Source organism: Chironomus tepperi, unplaced genomic scaffold (genome assembly GCF_022539635.2).
Source record: "Chironomus tepperi strain 1889 unplaced genomic scaffold, CSIRO-AGI_Ctep_v1 contig_275, whole genome shotgun sequence".
NCBI classification, from domain to species: Eukaryota; Metazoa; Arthropoda; class Insecta; order Diptera; family Chironomidae; genus Chironomus; species Chironomus tepperi.
In genome coordinates this window covers 225,918-243,448 of record NW_027226397.1, presented here as the reverse complement: position 1 = coordinate 243,448, position 17,531 = coordinate 225,918, and the positions used below count along the sequence as shown (strand labels likewise).

The following is a 17,531-nucleotide window of genomic DNA, read 5'->3' as shown; positions in this document are numbered from 1 at the left end:
CAGCACAAAAAAAACATCTTTCATGATTAAGCTTCTTTCATGAATCTTATGAGTAAATTTGTCCTCATGTCAACAGCTAAGAAAAATTGCCCATATGACAGTTTATGAATTTTTCATCTCATACAAGGACACCCAGTGGATGTGAAAGTGCTTTTGTGTAAACAAACTTTTTTAGTGGGGATATTCTTGTTTTTGTTTGATGACAGACAAAAATGTTTTCATGGGATGTTATTAAGACAGATTTAGTGAAATATTGAAGAGATTTTTAGGATGGTGGTGATGAAAGGATCTTTAAAATTAACGATTTTTTGAATGGATTCATTAAGAAAAGTGGGAAAAATGGACATTTTTGTTTAAATTCCTAACAGACAAAGAGCATGCTGATGAGGATGTTTATAAAATTGAGCATGCTCAAACAAATTGATTGAGTTTACTCATAGAACACACTTATTTAGCTGATTTATTAGCAAATTTCCATCAAATAGGTGAGAATTAAGCACCAATTTTGAGATTGGAACTGGAAGTCTAATATTAGAAATTTCTCAAATAATCTGACCATTCGAGGGGCTTGAAAAGGAGATTGTACCATCTTAGACAGCCTTGAGTCTGAACTTGATTGTCAAGTGTCTTTAGCAAGAGAGTCCTCTGATTAATTAAAAGTTGGACTATCCAAACCACTTCGAAACTTAATAGTATCCCCTAATAAACCATTAACTCTAACTCAAAATTCCGAAAGAATAACCCAGAAGCAACATAAGGGCATCGACAACTGGGACTTGAATTGTATTGTCAAGGACGAGACTTGGAAGAACTTTCTTGCATTCTCGGTCTTGGTGCCGGTTTAAATTTCCGTCTTGATTGAAAGGTCGTCAAAATCAAGACATGGAGAATCCCTAATTGAAACTCCCATGCAATTTTGTCGACTGTCTGAGACATAACTTTGACCTTGAAACAGATTGACAAAGATCAGCAAGCGATAGAGACTGTTTTAGACGTCAACTAAGAGAGACCATGGATCACAGTTGATATGTACGGTCAGCGAAGTAAGTAAGTTAGTTGAAATAGATTCCGCAAATCTGTTGTCAAAACAGACTCACGTCAGTCTGAGCAACATTTTTGTCTTTTTTTCACCATATGCCTTCCAGGAAAACCAAATATATAGCAAAATTCCTTCTATTTTAATCAATTTCTCGAATATACTCGAATCGTCTATAAGCCTTGATTTTGAGTATTTTGAGTAATAACAGATGCATTCTTCAAAATTGCCCAAACATTATAATAACAAAATTTCATCAAGAATGTTCCGCATATTTTTTCGAAAAACATAAAATTTTCTAACAAAAAACCTCAAAAATGAGCATCCACACATTCATCGTTCATCTCTTATGTAATTCCACAACAATTTAAAGCCACAAAAATTTTAAAACAACATATTTTAAAATACTTAATTCATCTTGGTATCAAAAACATTCTTCTATATCCCAGACATTCTTTATCGAGTAGCTCTTCATCAGCATAAAACTTTCTCACAACTAATTAAGTCGTTTTTTTGTTGGCATGCCTCATACATTTTGGTCAAACATTGAGGCCAAAACTTCCTGAACATTTTTTGAATAGAATTTCAATGATGATGATGAGAAAAAATGTATAAAAGGAAGGAACTGGAACTTACCTTGATAATAAAATTTATATAAAATCTAAACAGAAATTTCTTGAATTTGTACACGTTTTTTTGCGGTACCGGGTGTTGTTGGTGCATTCGTACCTTGCCGCAATATACCAGATTGTAAGGATGAACGTGGCGGCGGTGGTATATCCACTGGTAAATCACTAATGGGATTTAAATCTTGATCATTTTCATCAACAATTGTGCTTGCATCATGAACTCTCGGTGGTGAATCAGCCTGTGTTGCCTGATTACATAATTCAGCTTTTGGTACAATCACAGAACGATAAGTAACAAGATTATTTGTATCATTAATTTGCGGTGTTGAGTATGTTGGTAATATTGTGTAACTATCTTGTGTTGTTGTTGTATCCATCATCGTATGTTTGTTGACATAATTGTCGGGTGTGATTGATCGTCGTATACTTCCAGTTGTACTTCCACATGGTGGTGAATATTTATAGTCTTGCATTGGTAATTCAACGGTGCACAAATCAACGAGTGCTCGTTTCTCTTTACAACGTATTTTCTCATCATAACAGCTATATTCACCAAATGTTGTACCAGATACGCTTTGTAAACTTGACTTACGACTACCTTTCTGCTGATAACGTTCAAGACTTGGTGATGATGACGAATGATGATGCTCCGCCTCAGTCAATTCCTCTTTTTTCTTCGTATATGTTGCACGCTTTTCACGTTGATAATAAATTGCAGCAAAGATGAAAACATTCAATAGCAATAAAAAACATCCGACAGCAATTGTTACAGTTAAGGCCGTTGCATAGCTTTGATATTGGCTGTTGCTTGTCAATCGTCTAAATAAGCTATTGTTGCTATTATTATCCTGATTTTGATGTGGACGAGTTGCTGCCAGTGTCGGTACAATTGTGGTATTTGATGGACATTCTATATATATATTCATAATAGTCCATATGAGATGTTTTATGTTCATCCACCCCAGCAGAAATATTTTTTATTTTGTCGTACGGTCGAATGATGATGGAAGTAGAAATAAAAGGAAAAGAGAGAGAATATGACAATGAAAAAAGATGACATCAAGTTGTTATTGAACAAAAGGAAAAAGGGAAAAAAAGGAAGAAATTTAATAAAAGTCAAAATGTGTAAATACAACGGACAAAGTAAATGGACATATTATTGGATTGGTCAATAAGTAATTTGTCGGAGGACTTGGACATCCACACAAATATGTACACATGTGGAGTTTCAATAGAAAGAAAATAGAAAGAAATAAGAAGAAAATTCATAATGGGAAAAATTATAATTAGAGCGCATTTTTTTGATGTAACAAAGTTATGGCTTTGAGGTTGAGTGATTCATTAAGTCTGATATTTTTTGATGTGTAAGTCAATTAGTCATTCTGTTTGTTCCTTCATTAGTAATAGAGAACCATATGTTGTTGGATTAATCATTCATATTGTTTGATTAGTGTTGAGTTTACCTGGATGAAGCTTTTTTTAAATTTTTGATGGGAATGTTAAAACTGTCGGATAGATGAACATCAAATCGCATATATTCATGGATTGTGCGTTTGAGCTTCATCAATATTTGCAAGAATTTTAACAAAATTCATCAAAATTTCTTCAAATTCACCAAAATTCAGGCAAAATTTACCAGAAATTTAACAAAACTCGTCAAATTTCGTCAAACTCATCAGATTTTTAGTTAAATTTATCAGAATGGCAACTAAATTGATAAAAATTTACACTAAAATTTATCAATATGTAAATCGCAAAATTTACCAGGATTTGAATATAAATTTAAAAAAATTTCAACAAAATTCATGAAAAATTCAACAAAGTTTGCCAAATTTTGACTAAATTTACCAATATTTTTGCAAAATTCTCTAGAATTTCAACAAAATTTATCATAGTTTTGCTAATTTCACCAAAATTTTAACAAAATTCATCAATATTTTACCAAAACTCATCAAAATTTTGCCAATTTCACTAGAATTTTATCAAAAATTATCAAAATTTCAGCAAAGTTCGTCAAATTTTAACAAAATTCAATAAAATTTTAGCAAGTTCATCAGAATTTTAACAAAATTTCGTCAAATTCGTCAGAGTTCTAACGAAATTAACAAAAGTTTTTGCAAAAATGATCAAAATTTCGTCAAATTCTTCCGAATTCTAACAAAAATTACCTGAATTTAAACAAAAATCCTTTAAATTCATCTGAATTTTTAGAAATTTCGCAAAAATTCCACAAAATTCACTAAATTTCCAACAAAGTTAATTTGAGTTTTATCAAAATTTACAAATATTTTAGCAAAAATTATCGAAATTTCAACAAAATTCTCCAGAATTCCAACAAAATTCAGAGATTTCACAAAATTCTTCCTGAATTCAAATTACATCAGCTCCCAAAATCCCAATTCGGTTAAAATCTACTCCCTAACCCCCATCAACCCATTCATCCACACATCCTTTATCATAAAAGACGTAAAAAACTTTATCTCAACATTTAACGCAAAATAATTCTTCCAGTCAATAAGTCAAACTAAACATACAACCTCACTATAACTTCCAAAAGAATGCGCCCATTGATCGAGGAAAAACACAGTTAAATAAAACAACAAAAAAGAAGTAAGGAAAATGTTACATAAGATTATATTGAGCATACAAACAGAAACAAAAATATAATCTCAAGGAGTGAATGTCTATATTCCATATGTAGACAGCATTTTCTTACTCACCAGTTGTCAATGATGGCATTAAAGGAGATGGTGTTTTTTCAGTCTTATGTTTTGGAGTGACTGTTGTTAACGGTGCACTGATTTTAATGACAGTCGGACGTTCTAATCTCTGTAATCGCACTTTACCTTTAAGTATTTAATGAGAATGAAAGACGTTAGAAGATGAAAATATGTGAATGGAATCAACAAAATGTATTGGCAGAACTATGTTTACGTGGGTGTAAGGAAGGATTGCTCTGTCGTCGTATAAAGAGTTGTTTTGATATTATGTGATGCTAAATGTGTGTCCAGAATAGCATGAGTCGGTTAGTCGATCCAAAATTGAGCATGTACTTTCAAACACACACCATGTCAGAGTCACACCGACTTGGCACCAAGTCAGAGTCACATCGGCTTGACACCAAGTCAGAGTCACACTGGCTTGACACCAAGTCAGAGTCACACTGGCTTGACTTCAAGTCAGAGTCACACTGGCCTGACTTCAAGTCAGAGTCACACTGGCTTGACACCAAGTCAGAGTCACATTGGCTTGACACCAAGTCAGAGTCACACAGACTAGACACCAAGTCAGAGTCACATTGGCTTGACACCAAGTCAGAGTCACACAGACTTGACACCAAGTCAGAGTCACACCAGTTTGACACCAAGTCAGAGTCACACCAGCTTGGCATCATGTCAGAGTCACACCGGCTTTACATCAAGTTCGAGCCACACCGGCTTGACTCCAAGTCAGAGTCACACCGGTTTTCAGAGTCGTCAAGTCAGAGTCACAACAGCTCATGTTAACGACAAAAATGACATTTTAAGAAAATTTAAAGAAATTTCTGTCAAAACTTTAAAAACCTTCAAAATTGGCCACAAGAGTATCTCATTACAGCATCCCATAACATCCCAACATCCATTAAAACAGAAAACCGTCGACAGAGCACACAACAACAACAACGAAAAAAAACCTCGGAAACATCAAAAAACATTATGGAACGTAATTTTAATTGGCAATATCCGCTTACCGTCATAAAATTGAGGATTTTCCTCGATGAAATGATGATGGCGCATTGATAGATCCGGTGAATCTCCAGGTGAATGAATTTGCGGTATGAGACTCAGCCACATTGATAATTTATGACCGCGATAATGATTTTTAATAGCTGGCTTCATATCTAAAATAAAAAAAAAATAACGGAAGTGAGTTGAAAAATTGAGGAAATAGAAAAAAGTTTTGGAGTTGAAATATTAATCGACAAATGACGATGGCATGATATTTGGGATTTTCTTGCTTATAACTTTTATTCGGATAGATTTTTGAGAATTTTTCAATCTTTTTGGTGAATAAATTGCTTCGAGCTGTGGGTGGAGGAAATGAGAATAATGGATGGTGAGTGAAAATTCAATAAATTTGAATTGAAAACCGTCAGATGCTACAGAATGAAATACGGAAATAATTAAATTTTCCATTAATATTAATATAAAATAATAAAATATATTGACAGTATTATCGACACCTACCATCATGCTTGAATTGCATGAGTTGGGTAATCGATACCAAATCAGGTAAGCGACATGCGTGTCTCTTGCATGGTGTAGGACAAAAATGGACCCAAAATCTGGTGCCAAGTCAGAGTCACGCCGGCCTGGAATCGGATTTTCGACCGATTAACTAATTTAAGCTGTTTATAATAATTGCAATACACTTTAATGATGTATTTGGACCCATATGGATACTTAAGACCCATGGTCACTGGTCTATCTCAGGGATGTAGTCAGAACAATTTTGATTCTGAATTTTGAGTGTATAGAATGCAAAAATTGAAGGATATTGGGGACTTTTGTCTCGAAAAACCCTAGAAAATTGATGAATGTTTTCCAAATCAAGGTGGGGATTGGACGGTGCTGACCCTCAATCAGACTCCCCCTCCCCATGAATTCGACCCTAGTGTATTATAACCCGTACAGACAAGGAGCATGTCCATGAGTTTGCTCACTGAATTGAGCATGTACAATTAAATTGATTGACAATACTCATAAGTACGTGTAGCAAACATAGGCAGAACTCCCCCCTAACTGGTAGGCAACCTCCATACTTGCACATTAAGCATATTTCAGAGTTATACGTTGGTCCGTTTACCCCACTCCGCTACATACGCTCATATTGGTAAGTATGATTGCTGTCTACTAGAGTAAGTTGAGACAATTTAACAAATGCAGCATGAATCACTCTTCCTCTAAGTACTAACAACTGCTCAATATCCTTCAAACAGTTTCAAGCATTCAGCTCACTCAAAACTATTTCATAATATCAACTTTATCATCCACTTTTTTCAAAATCATATTAATTTTTTTTTTTTAAAAAAATTGTTAGTGCTCTAGTCACTGCATTCATTGGCTTTTGAAATCTTCTTTTATGCAGCAGAACTACTGAGCATCTAAACTATTTTACTAAAAAAAACTATTTTATATCTAAATTTTTTTACTCTCAAAAGAATCAACTTTGAGAATCATCCGAGTAATTTCTTTTGCTGCAGACTAGTAGAGCTAAAAAGCAATCTATTTAAAAATACTAAAGCATATCCAGTGCAGCAATGCTAATATAGTAGCTGCAAAATGGGGGGTTATTTGAAAGTGATGTCAGGTGTAAAGGGGGTCATAAGTGGATACGTAAGTAGACCTTCAAAGTAGAAACATCCGTAATAACTGGTTGATGGCTTGTTTATGTCCAGTTGATGTCTAATCTAACGTATTTTTGTCCACTTATCACGAGTAAATGACAATTTTTTGGAATTTTTTGCTACAAAATTCTCAGATTTTATGGAAATGGTGAAATGGCATCAGTGGCCTAAATGGCAGATCGGTGACCTTACGTCTCAACACCCTTAAGTCGGTGATCTAATCATGACACTCGGAACGTATGCTAATTGCATTATTAAGGTCCTTAATACATGATGTGTCTTTATTACTGAGTATAACAATTAATACTATTAATACTATTATCTGGATGATTTTCTTGGCATAATCTTGCACATACGAGCTGTAGCTAGGTACATTGAAGATTTAATTTGATCTTATGACGTCTTATGAGTGTCCATGCAATGTGTAGAGCTTGCAAGCGTAGGATGTTCCCTAGAAACATTGAAATCTGCCTCTGAGGATCTAAAGTCGCTTAAAACTTTGAATTTCAACAGGTTTGTGTACTGAAACATTCAGATTAAATCAGTATTTTGTCATATAACTCAATCACCTGATTGACGTCATTTACGAACGCCCCCTTTATAAAAGAAAAGAAAAGAAAAAACTGAAGATTTTCCCAGCAAATTGAATTTCTTTCATGAACTCTTCCCTATGAAATATTGAAGCAAAGGTTTAATATAAAATTGATTGTATTACATGCACAAAGCTTTGTACGGGAGTGAGAACGAGAGATTACTGTGAAACCTTAGATGTATATTACATAAATTATTCATTTATTTTGATAAATAAAGCTTTTGTGTGTTTGTGCCTTAATGTTTATATGTGGGATAATTGATTTCTTTCTTTTTTTTTGTTGTTGTACTCAAAAGATTTATTAATTTTTGACTTGAATAAATTAGTTACACGTGGTGAATAATTAAATTTTGTGTTGTACATATTTCCGTATATTGTGAATAATTTAATTAGTTTTTTTTTTTATATCGGGAAAATTTAATTGAGAATTTTGTGGAGCTTGAGGTTGTTCTATTAAAAGGAAGCAATTTTTTTCAATTTTTGGATGTTTAATTTAATTCAAAAATTATGTTAATTTGATTGAATATTCATTATTCGATTAGAATAGGTCTATTCAGTGATGAAAGGATGCCCCGAGCGATATAAATGAAAAAGCTTTGTCTGAGAGCTTTTAAAGCTTCGTTAAAGCTCTTTTATTAAGATTAAATTAAAGTCAACTCAGTTTGGAGTCCATATGGCTGCCTAATTGTTTTAGACGACATATAAGGCAAGTCATGGATCACAACTGATCTGTACGACCAGAAAACAACTGCATGGCTGACAATACATGCAGCATCACTCGGGTATCAATTAAAAAAGTGCCCAAAAACAATATTTATTGATGTATTCCATTTATTATTTTTTAATACCTCCAATAATTTATGGGCATTTTAACTTCAAATTTTGATATTTTTCAATTTATGAATTAAGCTGAAGTTTATTTTTAGATTTTCCAACTAAAATGGCAAGCACAAATTTAAAACTTTCAATTATCATAATTACTTTCACATTTTTGCTATCCCGCTCACGTAACACATCATGTTGAAATGTCTAACTATTCCATACGTCCTACAATTCAACAGCATTTTCATCACTATTTTTAGAATACGCAGAACATTATTCCATTCATCAAGTCAACAAACTATTCATGTGATTCACATGATCAAGGCTCAGACGCTTGGAAAAGGATTGTACAATGGTTAACAATACATGTGAAGTATACTTGCACATTCCCGAATAATACGAGTCGGTTAAGCTTGTAATTTCTCAGAACTCGACATTGACTCGAATTTTACACGGAAAAGTCGATTAAAGTCTACTAAAGCCTAGCAAGTTGAAGGTCCCAAAGGGAAGTGAGGAAGATGGTAAGAGTTGACTCTCCAAAATCCTCCTGAATATGCTCCTGCTCAGCAATATAGATTTGAAAAGTAATCAAAGCAATAAACAGTCCTGAAGCGCACAATTCAGTTTGTCGATTTAAAATTCAGCCTCAATCCGACGTGACTCTGGCTTAGTGCCGGATTGAGTCTAATTTTGGGCTAATTGCGTCGAATTTTGGTTGGATTGAGTCTAATTTTGGACGGATTGGGTCTAATTACGACCACATCGAGTCATATCGATCTTGAGATCGATTTTGAATCAATCAACCAACTCGTATTCCTCATGAATACATTGGAGTATCTGAGCCTATCACATGACATACGATATATCCCGAGGCTTTAGCTGACAATTTTTGTTTTTTTGTTTAATTATCATGAAAAAGAAAACATAAGCTAAGCTTTTATACTGATTATGTTGTAGATTACGTGAAAAATATTAATGAGTTCGATGTAATTCTAGATTGACGTCATGAATAAATTTAATGATGTAACAGTCTTTACTTTATTTGTCAATTTGTGGTTGTGTCTTAAGCTGTATGTTACCCAAATTTTTACCAAAGAAAGGTTATTGTCACTAAGGTAACGACTTTAGTGAGTAGTAAATTATTTTTAGATTTTTAATATATTCTCGGAAGGGATGTGGGACAGAAGAGATGGAAATTTGATGCCAGGGTGACTTAATTCTAGCTTGAGGCTGGATTTCAATTGAATTTGACCTATAATCAGAGTCATGTTGGTCTGAGTCAGTCCTTATTCAACCAAAAATTAAGATTTTCTCTAAATTTCAGTACGACTCACTAGCAGGCATCGAGCATGCTCTCTAGAGCAGAGTAAGCTAAGAGCAACGATTACAAGCATGCTCATCTAGTATATTTAATGTAAGCAAGCTCTCGAGAGCATGCATTGGCCTGTCAAGAAGACAAACTCCCAACCATCCCAAAAAAGCATCCAAATCCACCTCCTGTAACCCTCAATAAAGAGGAAATAACCTCAAATACAAAAAAAGTAATTCCATACAATTTCAACAAAAATAAATTTAATTAACGCCATATCCAATCCTGATTCAATTTAAACAAATTTAAAAGTCTTTAAACGAAACTTCCAAACCATCGATTAATAATCAACTTCCATCCACAATTCATCTGCCTTATTGCTCATGTCTTTTCAAAGTAAATGAAAAACTTTTTTTTTTCATTACATTTTCTGCTTATTTTTTTTGTGTTCATTCTGTTACTTTTTTTTGTGTTCATCTCCGTCGACTGACGGTTATATGGAAAATAATGTCGTGAATGCGAATCGAATACAAATTGCTACAACAAATATAATTGAATAAAATTTTCTGTTATGTACTCATATATGCGTATGTCTCTCTCTCTTTTCTGTTCGTTATCACAGTATTTGCTTATGATTGTTGTTATTGTTCCATGTCTCTTCATATTCTTATGCCATTTCATTATATATATTTTGTTGTTGCTTTTCATACCCCCACCCCCATACTTGGTATGAAGAGTCAGTGTTATATTTGAAATATATAAATAACCTAAGTAACAAGCATTTTATATTCACAGAAATAAAAGGCGAAGAAGGAATGAATAAAAAAAATGCTTTCTTTTGTGACAAGAGAGCTGTTCAAGTGAATGTGTACACACAATAATTGTGTCTTGAAGGAGAGGATGAAAGGGAAAATTTTTATTGGGAATGATTGTAGGCTGTTGAGTTAAAGGGGATGGATTTGATTCTAAGCTGAGCACTTTTTTGTTGAAGATTTAAATTTTTTTGGAAATTTGTTATATTGAAATTGGAAGTTAGATTGGGGTGATTTGCGCAGATTGATGCTAATTTAGCAAATTGTCAGAATAGAACTTGTGTATTTTATGCAGAAATTATTGAGAATGTAGATTTTTTGCACAATTTTCAGTTTGATACAAACCCTAACAGGCAAAGAGTATACTTTCATGGTACAGAAAGACTACTACGATACTTGAATGCGATATCATTGCCTGTTAGATAAATAAATGAACCTTAGCACAAAAAACTGTTGAGATGTGTCTTTGACTTAGATAAGGATCAATCCGAGTGGACTAGGCAAGCGTGACTCTTGCATGATGCCTGATTTAACATGATTCCAACACCAAGCCAAAGTAACGTCAGCAAATGACTCGGTTTTAGATATATTTGTCTTATTAGGGATGATTGGGTAGTTCGATGGCCGACTTTCGATGTTGGTTAGGAGTCAATGGTCATTAATCGGAGGATATTCTAGAGTTAGACTTAGTTCTAGTCAAAATTAGGTCATCAACTTAGATAATCTACATCAGATTGACAATAAATTTACTTGAAATTATTTTTGATCCTTTAAATGCTTCAAATTAGACTCAAAATTCATGAAATTTACTGGAATTCAATCCATCAATCCGAGCTTCATGTAGTTGAATCAAGTCAAACGAGGCTCTGGTAATCACATGATAGGTTGGTCTAGCATACCGCGAACCTCAATTACACACTAAGTAGCTTAATAGTAGAACCAGAATAGAATCAGTCTAGAATTCAGTAAGATCAACTTCAATAACCTCTTAAACCTAATAGCAAGGCTCAGCAATAAATAATGCAGTTTTTACAATTTCCTGATGTGTGTCTATAAGAGATTAAGAGATAATAGGAAGTCTTGGTTGATATGTCGAGTCAGAGTTAGAAGAATTCCCTTAAAGTCTCGGTTTAACTCTCAGTCTTTCTCTCAGACTTAACTCCGGACTCGAAACCGAGACTTTAAGAAACTCTGGTATCTAATGCCAAATAACCAAATAGCGTTCTCGACTAGCATTTTTTAATCATCTCCTGAATTTCAACATAATACCCCATTACCGCTATAAAATTCCCCAGAAAATTCCTTTAGAAAAGCAATAACTGCTTATTTTTCTTAAAAGCTTCAAGCATTATCAACAACAAAACTGCATCTAGAACATCCTTAATGTTCCTGCCTGATTGCGTAAATTGTAAATTATGAGACCTCATTTCCCGTTCTCATGCAATTATTCATAATGCGAAAATATCACTTATGAAAATTGAAAGGAATAAGTGCATCCAAGTTTAAGTCATTGAAAATTTTTATTTTATTCAAGGAATAATATTTAAAAGGCAAACGAGTTAGTCTATGTCGCATGGCATGAGCATAGAGAAATAATATTTTACACATGATTAATTTTTATGTGCAATTTCCCTTCTTTTTTTCTGGGATAGCAGCAAAGCCCGAACATAACATTGTCACAAAGCTATGGCTTTTTGGTGTATTTTTCTACTTGAATTCTGTTGAAATTGCTAAAAATGTTTATTGCTTTTCCGAGACAATATTTCCATATTTTCATTTCCGCTCTATTCTCTGTTTGATTTTTTTAAACTTCTGAATTCATTTTACAGTCCTAGAATTTTTTTTCCCTACATTTTATCATGTGATGAATTTTTTTTCGGTCTTTTCATTTTCAGTTTTCATTTATTTTCTCATTTTGGTAATGTGGAGAAAATTTTTCATCATTTATTATGATGTGTGTGGTGTCCACACATGTTTTGAACATTATGGAAGAAGATAAAGTAGTTATGGAGTGATATAGGAGTCAATGGTGGATATGAAGCAGTTTTGTGTGATGAGATGGAAGCATATGGATGAATTTGTACTATTTTTTCTCGTTTTAGACACCTAAAGTGCTTGTGGATGCATTTTTCCAATTTTTGAAGTGGATATTGTTACATTGGTCAATAGATCAGCCTAATTTAGACACTTTAGAGCAGATGTTCTCACTATTTTGGCTTAAAAAATCCATATGGATGTGCAATCTAGTCTACAAATATCAAATTAACCTCTAAAGCTCCCTCATAACCCCAATCATGATCAATTTGCCAAATAGAACCCCAAACAGCACAACTTATTTATTAACCGAACAGACAAGGAGAATGCTGATGAAAATGAGTCAGAAAGATGAGTATACTCAATTATATTGATGAAGTATTACACATTTAGGATAGGACACGGCTACGTTTCTGTAACAACGAGAAGACGCAAAATCATCTTGTCGACACCATTTCACCTGATTTCGACCCATTTTTATGACAATTCACTGGATTTTGATGCTTGAGAACTGATAATTAACAAAGAATAGACAACGAAAGAGTCAGCTTCAGATTGCAGCTAAGATAAGCCAAAGATCCCACCCTAACAGACAAAGAGACCGCTTTTAGGTACCGTAGTGGTCTTTCTGTTCTATAAAATTATACTCTTTTCCTGTTTGGGTCAGTTAGTCTGTATTTCCAGCTAAACAAGTAAGTAAATGAAATTCTAAGTCCCCAAATGTCATTTCAAGCTACACTTCTAATTTTCCAAATTGACAAAACTTCTAAAATAATCAACATAACATTCACTAACTCAATAAACCCAAGTAGATACTCAAAAGCTTCAATTCACATCACCAATTTTCTCAAAAGCTCATTTCAATTTCAGAAACATGCACGTCAACTTTATAATATATATTTGCAACATTTTCAGCTTCAAATTGCATTTATGACTTTAGTAAATAATTGAAAATTGTTCAGCATGACAATTTATTTATGCTGTTCTCATTGCAATTATTGCTATATATGTGTATTTTGTGCACACGTATTTTTAATGATATCAAATAAGAGAGAAAATGGCACAAAGTAAAGCTTAACAGTCGAGGTAGAATGTGGTAAAGTCAAGAGAAAAACATTCTTGCAGTGGTAATAAATTATTGTTGCTGGAGGTGAGGGTTGCTTGAAGGTTGGAGAATGATCGAGTAGTGGGGGTATGGTAGGGTATAGGAAAGTGAATGCTGGGATTGGAGAATGTTAAGTTTAGGTGATTAATTCATGTCATAGAGTCAAATTGTTAACAGTATCACTATGTTGGGTGTTTTATGGTACAAAAGATTTAATCAAGAGTCAGAATAGCAGTGCCTCAAGCTCTTTGCTTCGTACAAGAACACATCACATCACTTTAAACCTCTTTTTTGTCAGAGCTCGAAATCAACTCAGATTTTGAACGGAAATGTCGAATCGACTCCATAATAAATTCAAGAAGACTTGGATCTCTAAACATCATCTCAAGTACCCGTTCCCCATAAGAGCATATGGATTCAAAACTTTTACCATGCAAAGAGGCCTATCAGAAATAACAGCCTCACGAGAGGCTGGTCGTCTAATATATATTAGAACAGCATGTTCATGAGTGTTGTTTTAAGCTTATTCTACTTTGAGAGCACGCTCTTTGCCTGCTTGGACATACAGCAGAAGCTTAGCCATGGGGGGTCATTGGGAGCACGGGCCCATCAACTGAGATTTAGAAAATTGTTGATTATGATTTAATTTAAAAACGGTAATCACCCCTAGTAAAAATTTCTGGCTACACCCCTGGCATACAGCTGTCTAAGCTGGACACAGAAGGTAACCTTTATGTTGCTATAAAAAAACTTCTAATTCACGTCTAAAAACTAATTTTTTCTTAAATTTATGTCGACATTCTTTAAAGCACACAAAGAAAAAGAAATGCTCAACCAGCCTTAACCGTCGATGAAAGTAAATGAAAGCAACCAGCACAAGAAAATGTCTGTAAATTGTAATATATGTGCTACCATCCAATGTCCTATATTGCATACAAATCTCCAAATTAAAAGTGATTCTCCGACAAAAAAAACCACTGGAAAATGAACAGACCATTTAAAATCAAGTACTGGATATGCAATATATAATATTATATTTGCTATAACTGGTGTTGAATATATAAAATTGTTCTGTAATGGTGCTGATGGCCATGATTCAACAAATATATTTTATACCAGAGGTCATGCCATTATGAATTTGAATTGTTTATGGCTGGATATCAGAGCTTAAGTCCAATAAATTAAAATTTAGGTTAGAATGGGTTTCAGTGATAAAGAATTGAATGGACAAAAGTACATCCAATGTTTATCGTCCTTCTGTAAGTTTTAATAAAGAAAAAAAAATTACAGAAGTCCTCGTGTTATTGATCGAAACTTAAGCGCATTTTTGTCCCAGCGATCAGTAATTGATTAATAAGTCACTTCCAGACCCACAAAAATGAGATCCAGGAAGATCGTGGTCACGTCTAGACCTAAAAACTTAGATCCAGTTTAATTCAGACCTAAAACCAAAATCCAATAAGATCCAGTTCACTTCCAGATCTAAAAACCAAGATCCAGTAAGATCCAGTTCACTTTCAGACCTAAAACACAAGATCTAGTAAGATCCAGGTCATTCAAACCTAAAACACAAGATCCAGTAAGATCCAGTTCACTTCCAGACCAAAAACACAAGATCCATATAAAACTTCCACAAATTTAAGAACTTAATCATTTAACGGATTTTCATAATTCAAACCTCATAACGGTAAAAAATTCAAACATTGTTCAGTAAACACTGTAAAAACATCGACAAACATTGAAAAACACTGTAAAACAATGAAAAAACGTGTTGTTGTTTTTGTTGTTGTTGTATATGAAAATGAAAAATTGTTAATTATAGTATTTATGCTTTGATTTGAAACTTTTAAATGCCTGGGGCGCCAATAACTTTATGGAACTGATCATTTAAAATGAAGCCCGAGTAGCATAAATCGATCAATCGATCAAAAATCAGGGTCTTGGTGGGCGTGACTTAGACTTAGTGCTTAAATTCTGCATCCAGCCAGAGTCACTCTAGCTTAGGCTGGATTTCCGACATAATGCCGTATGTATTATGCTTTATGGCTTATTCCGTATGCCCTATTCCGTATACATTATGCCGTTTGACTTATGGCATGATTTATGCCTTATGTCTTATGACGTATTCCTTATGCCGTTTGACTTCTGTTTAAGCTCAAATTCATGTTGAATAAGAATGAAATCTTAGTCCAGAAATACTTAAGAATTAGCTTGAAATGTTAAGTTTTTGACGCATTAATTGAGTTTTTTTAACAACGCAGCACACCTGAGCTTCTTCACGGACATATTTGAGTGTCGCGGCATACAGTTTGGTCTACACAGAGGTGAACAACTCAGGTGACTAAACATGTCACTTATGTCGCTTTCTTTGTAACTTAATTGTAACTTGTTACCTAAATTCTTCGTCTGGTACACCTTGTTGATAATCCAAGACCAAAACCTCACAAGACATCGGATTTATGGAATTTTCCAAAATTATTGATGCACACATGTTGTCCATCACTGATTCTACATCATTAAAATTTCAAACTACCTAAATATAGTTGTCATTTTAAGTCGTGCTGACAAAAATATTCACTCAAAAAATTGACAATATAAATTACACATTATAACTAGTTTTCCATCTAATTAGACCGCATCACTTCATTCATTACTATTTACATATAAATAACGAGATCTATTTCCATCGTAATAAATCGGATTTCCAAAAAAAACTTTGAAATAATTATTGCAATAGAAAATTCACAAATGTAAATAATTTCCAAAAATGAACATACTTATGGTAATAACATTAATTAAACACACTGAAAACTTTTAATTCTGAATTTTCCACTATGTAAATTTTACAACCATTAAATGGTACCAATTAAAATTTACTACATACATGGAAAATTATTTCATTGATTTTTGATAAAGTTTATAAAGTTTTTGTAACAAATGTGAACGGGGTTGGGTGGGAAATTTACAACTTTTTACATTCATGAAATCAAATTAAATTCTTCTTTTATGAATAAACTGAATATGAGTGGAAAATGTGGTTGGGGATTGTGTAATTCTTGTTTTTTGGTGTGGATGTGTAGTAGCTATGAAATGGATTGATGGAGAATAAGTTTTTGCTTTTTGGTCTCGAAAACCTTAGTATACTGAATTACATTTCTCAAATAGGAGAAAAGGGTACCAAACGAGTTGGGAATTTTACTCAATGATACTGCTTGATTCCCGATCTCCTTCGATTTCTCTCAACCCTAATGACCTCCATTGACCTCTCTCGATCTCTCTCGACCTCCCTCGACCATTCTCGACCTCCTCGACCTTCTTCGACCTCTTTGACCTCTTTCGACCTCTTTAACCTCTCTCGACCTACCTCGACCTCTCTCGACCTCCATTGACCTCACTCGACCTCTTTCGACCTCTTTTAACCTCTCTCGACCTTCACCAACCTCTCTCGACCTCCTTGACCTCCATCGACCTTCTTTGACCTTCTTAGACCTCTCTTAACCTTCCACGTTCTCCCTCAAGCTCATTCGGCCTCAATCGACCTCCCTAGAACTCCTTTAACCTTCCTGGACCACCTTCGACCTTCTTCAAACTCTCTCGACCACCTTTGACCTCCTACAAACTCCCTCAAACTCCTCAAACTCCTACGATCACCCTTGACCTCCATTGACTTTCCTCGACTCTCCTCGACTCTCCTCTACTTCCAACGACCTCTCTTGACTCCCCTCAACCCTTTCGACTGCCAACACATTAAAAATCACAATTTTAATTGACTTTCGACTTCGAGCTTTGGTTCCTCCACAAAAAAA

The 17,531-nt window shown here is 34.0% G+C and overlaps 1 protein-coding gene across 2 annotated transcripts in view; it reads right to left on the bottom strand.

Annotated features, from left to right (window-relative positions):
• Nucleotides 1–1,118: 1,118 nt before the first annotated feature.
• The window catches only part of Nlg2 (Neuroligin 2), a 121,037-nt gene continuing 104,624 nt past the window's right edge, over nucleotides 1,119–17,531 (bottom strand). For both annotated transcript variants that reach the window (XM_070642258.1, XM_070642259.1), the window contains exons 14-16: nucleotides 5,396–5,545; nucleotides 4,386–4,511; nucleotides 1,119–2,575 (exon numbers count right to left, since the gene is read on the bottom strand). In XM_070642258.1, coding sequence (XP_070498359.1) covers nucleotides 1,698–2,575; nucleotides 4,386–4,511; nucleotides 5,396–5,545 — 1,154 coding nt within the window. In that variant the 3' untranslated portion in view covers nucleotides 1,119–1,697. The remainder of the gene's footprint in view (nucleotides 2,576–4,385; nucleotides 4,512–5,395; nucleotides 5,546–17,531) is intronic.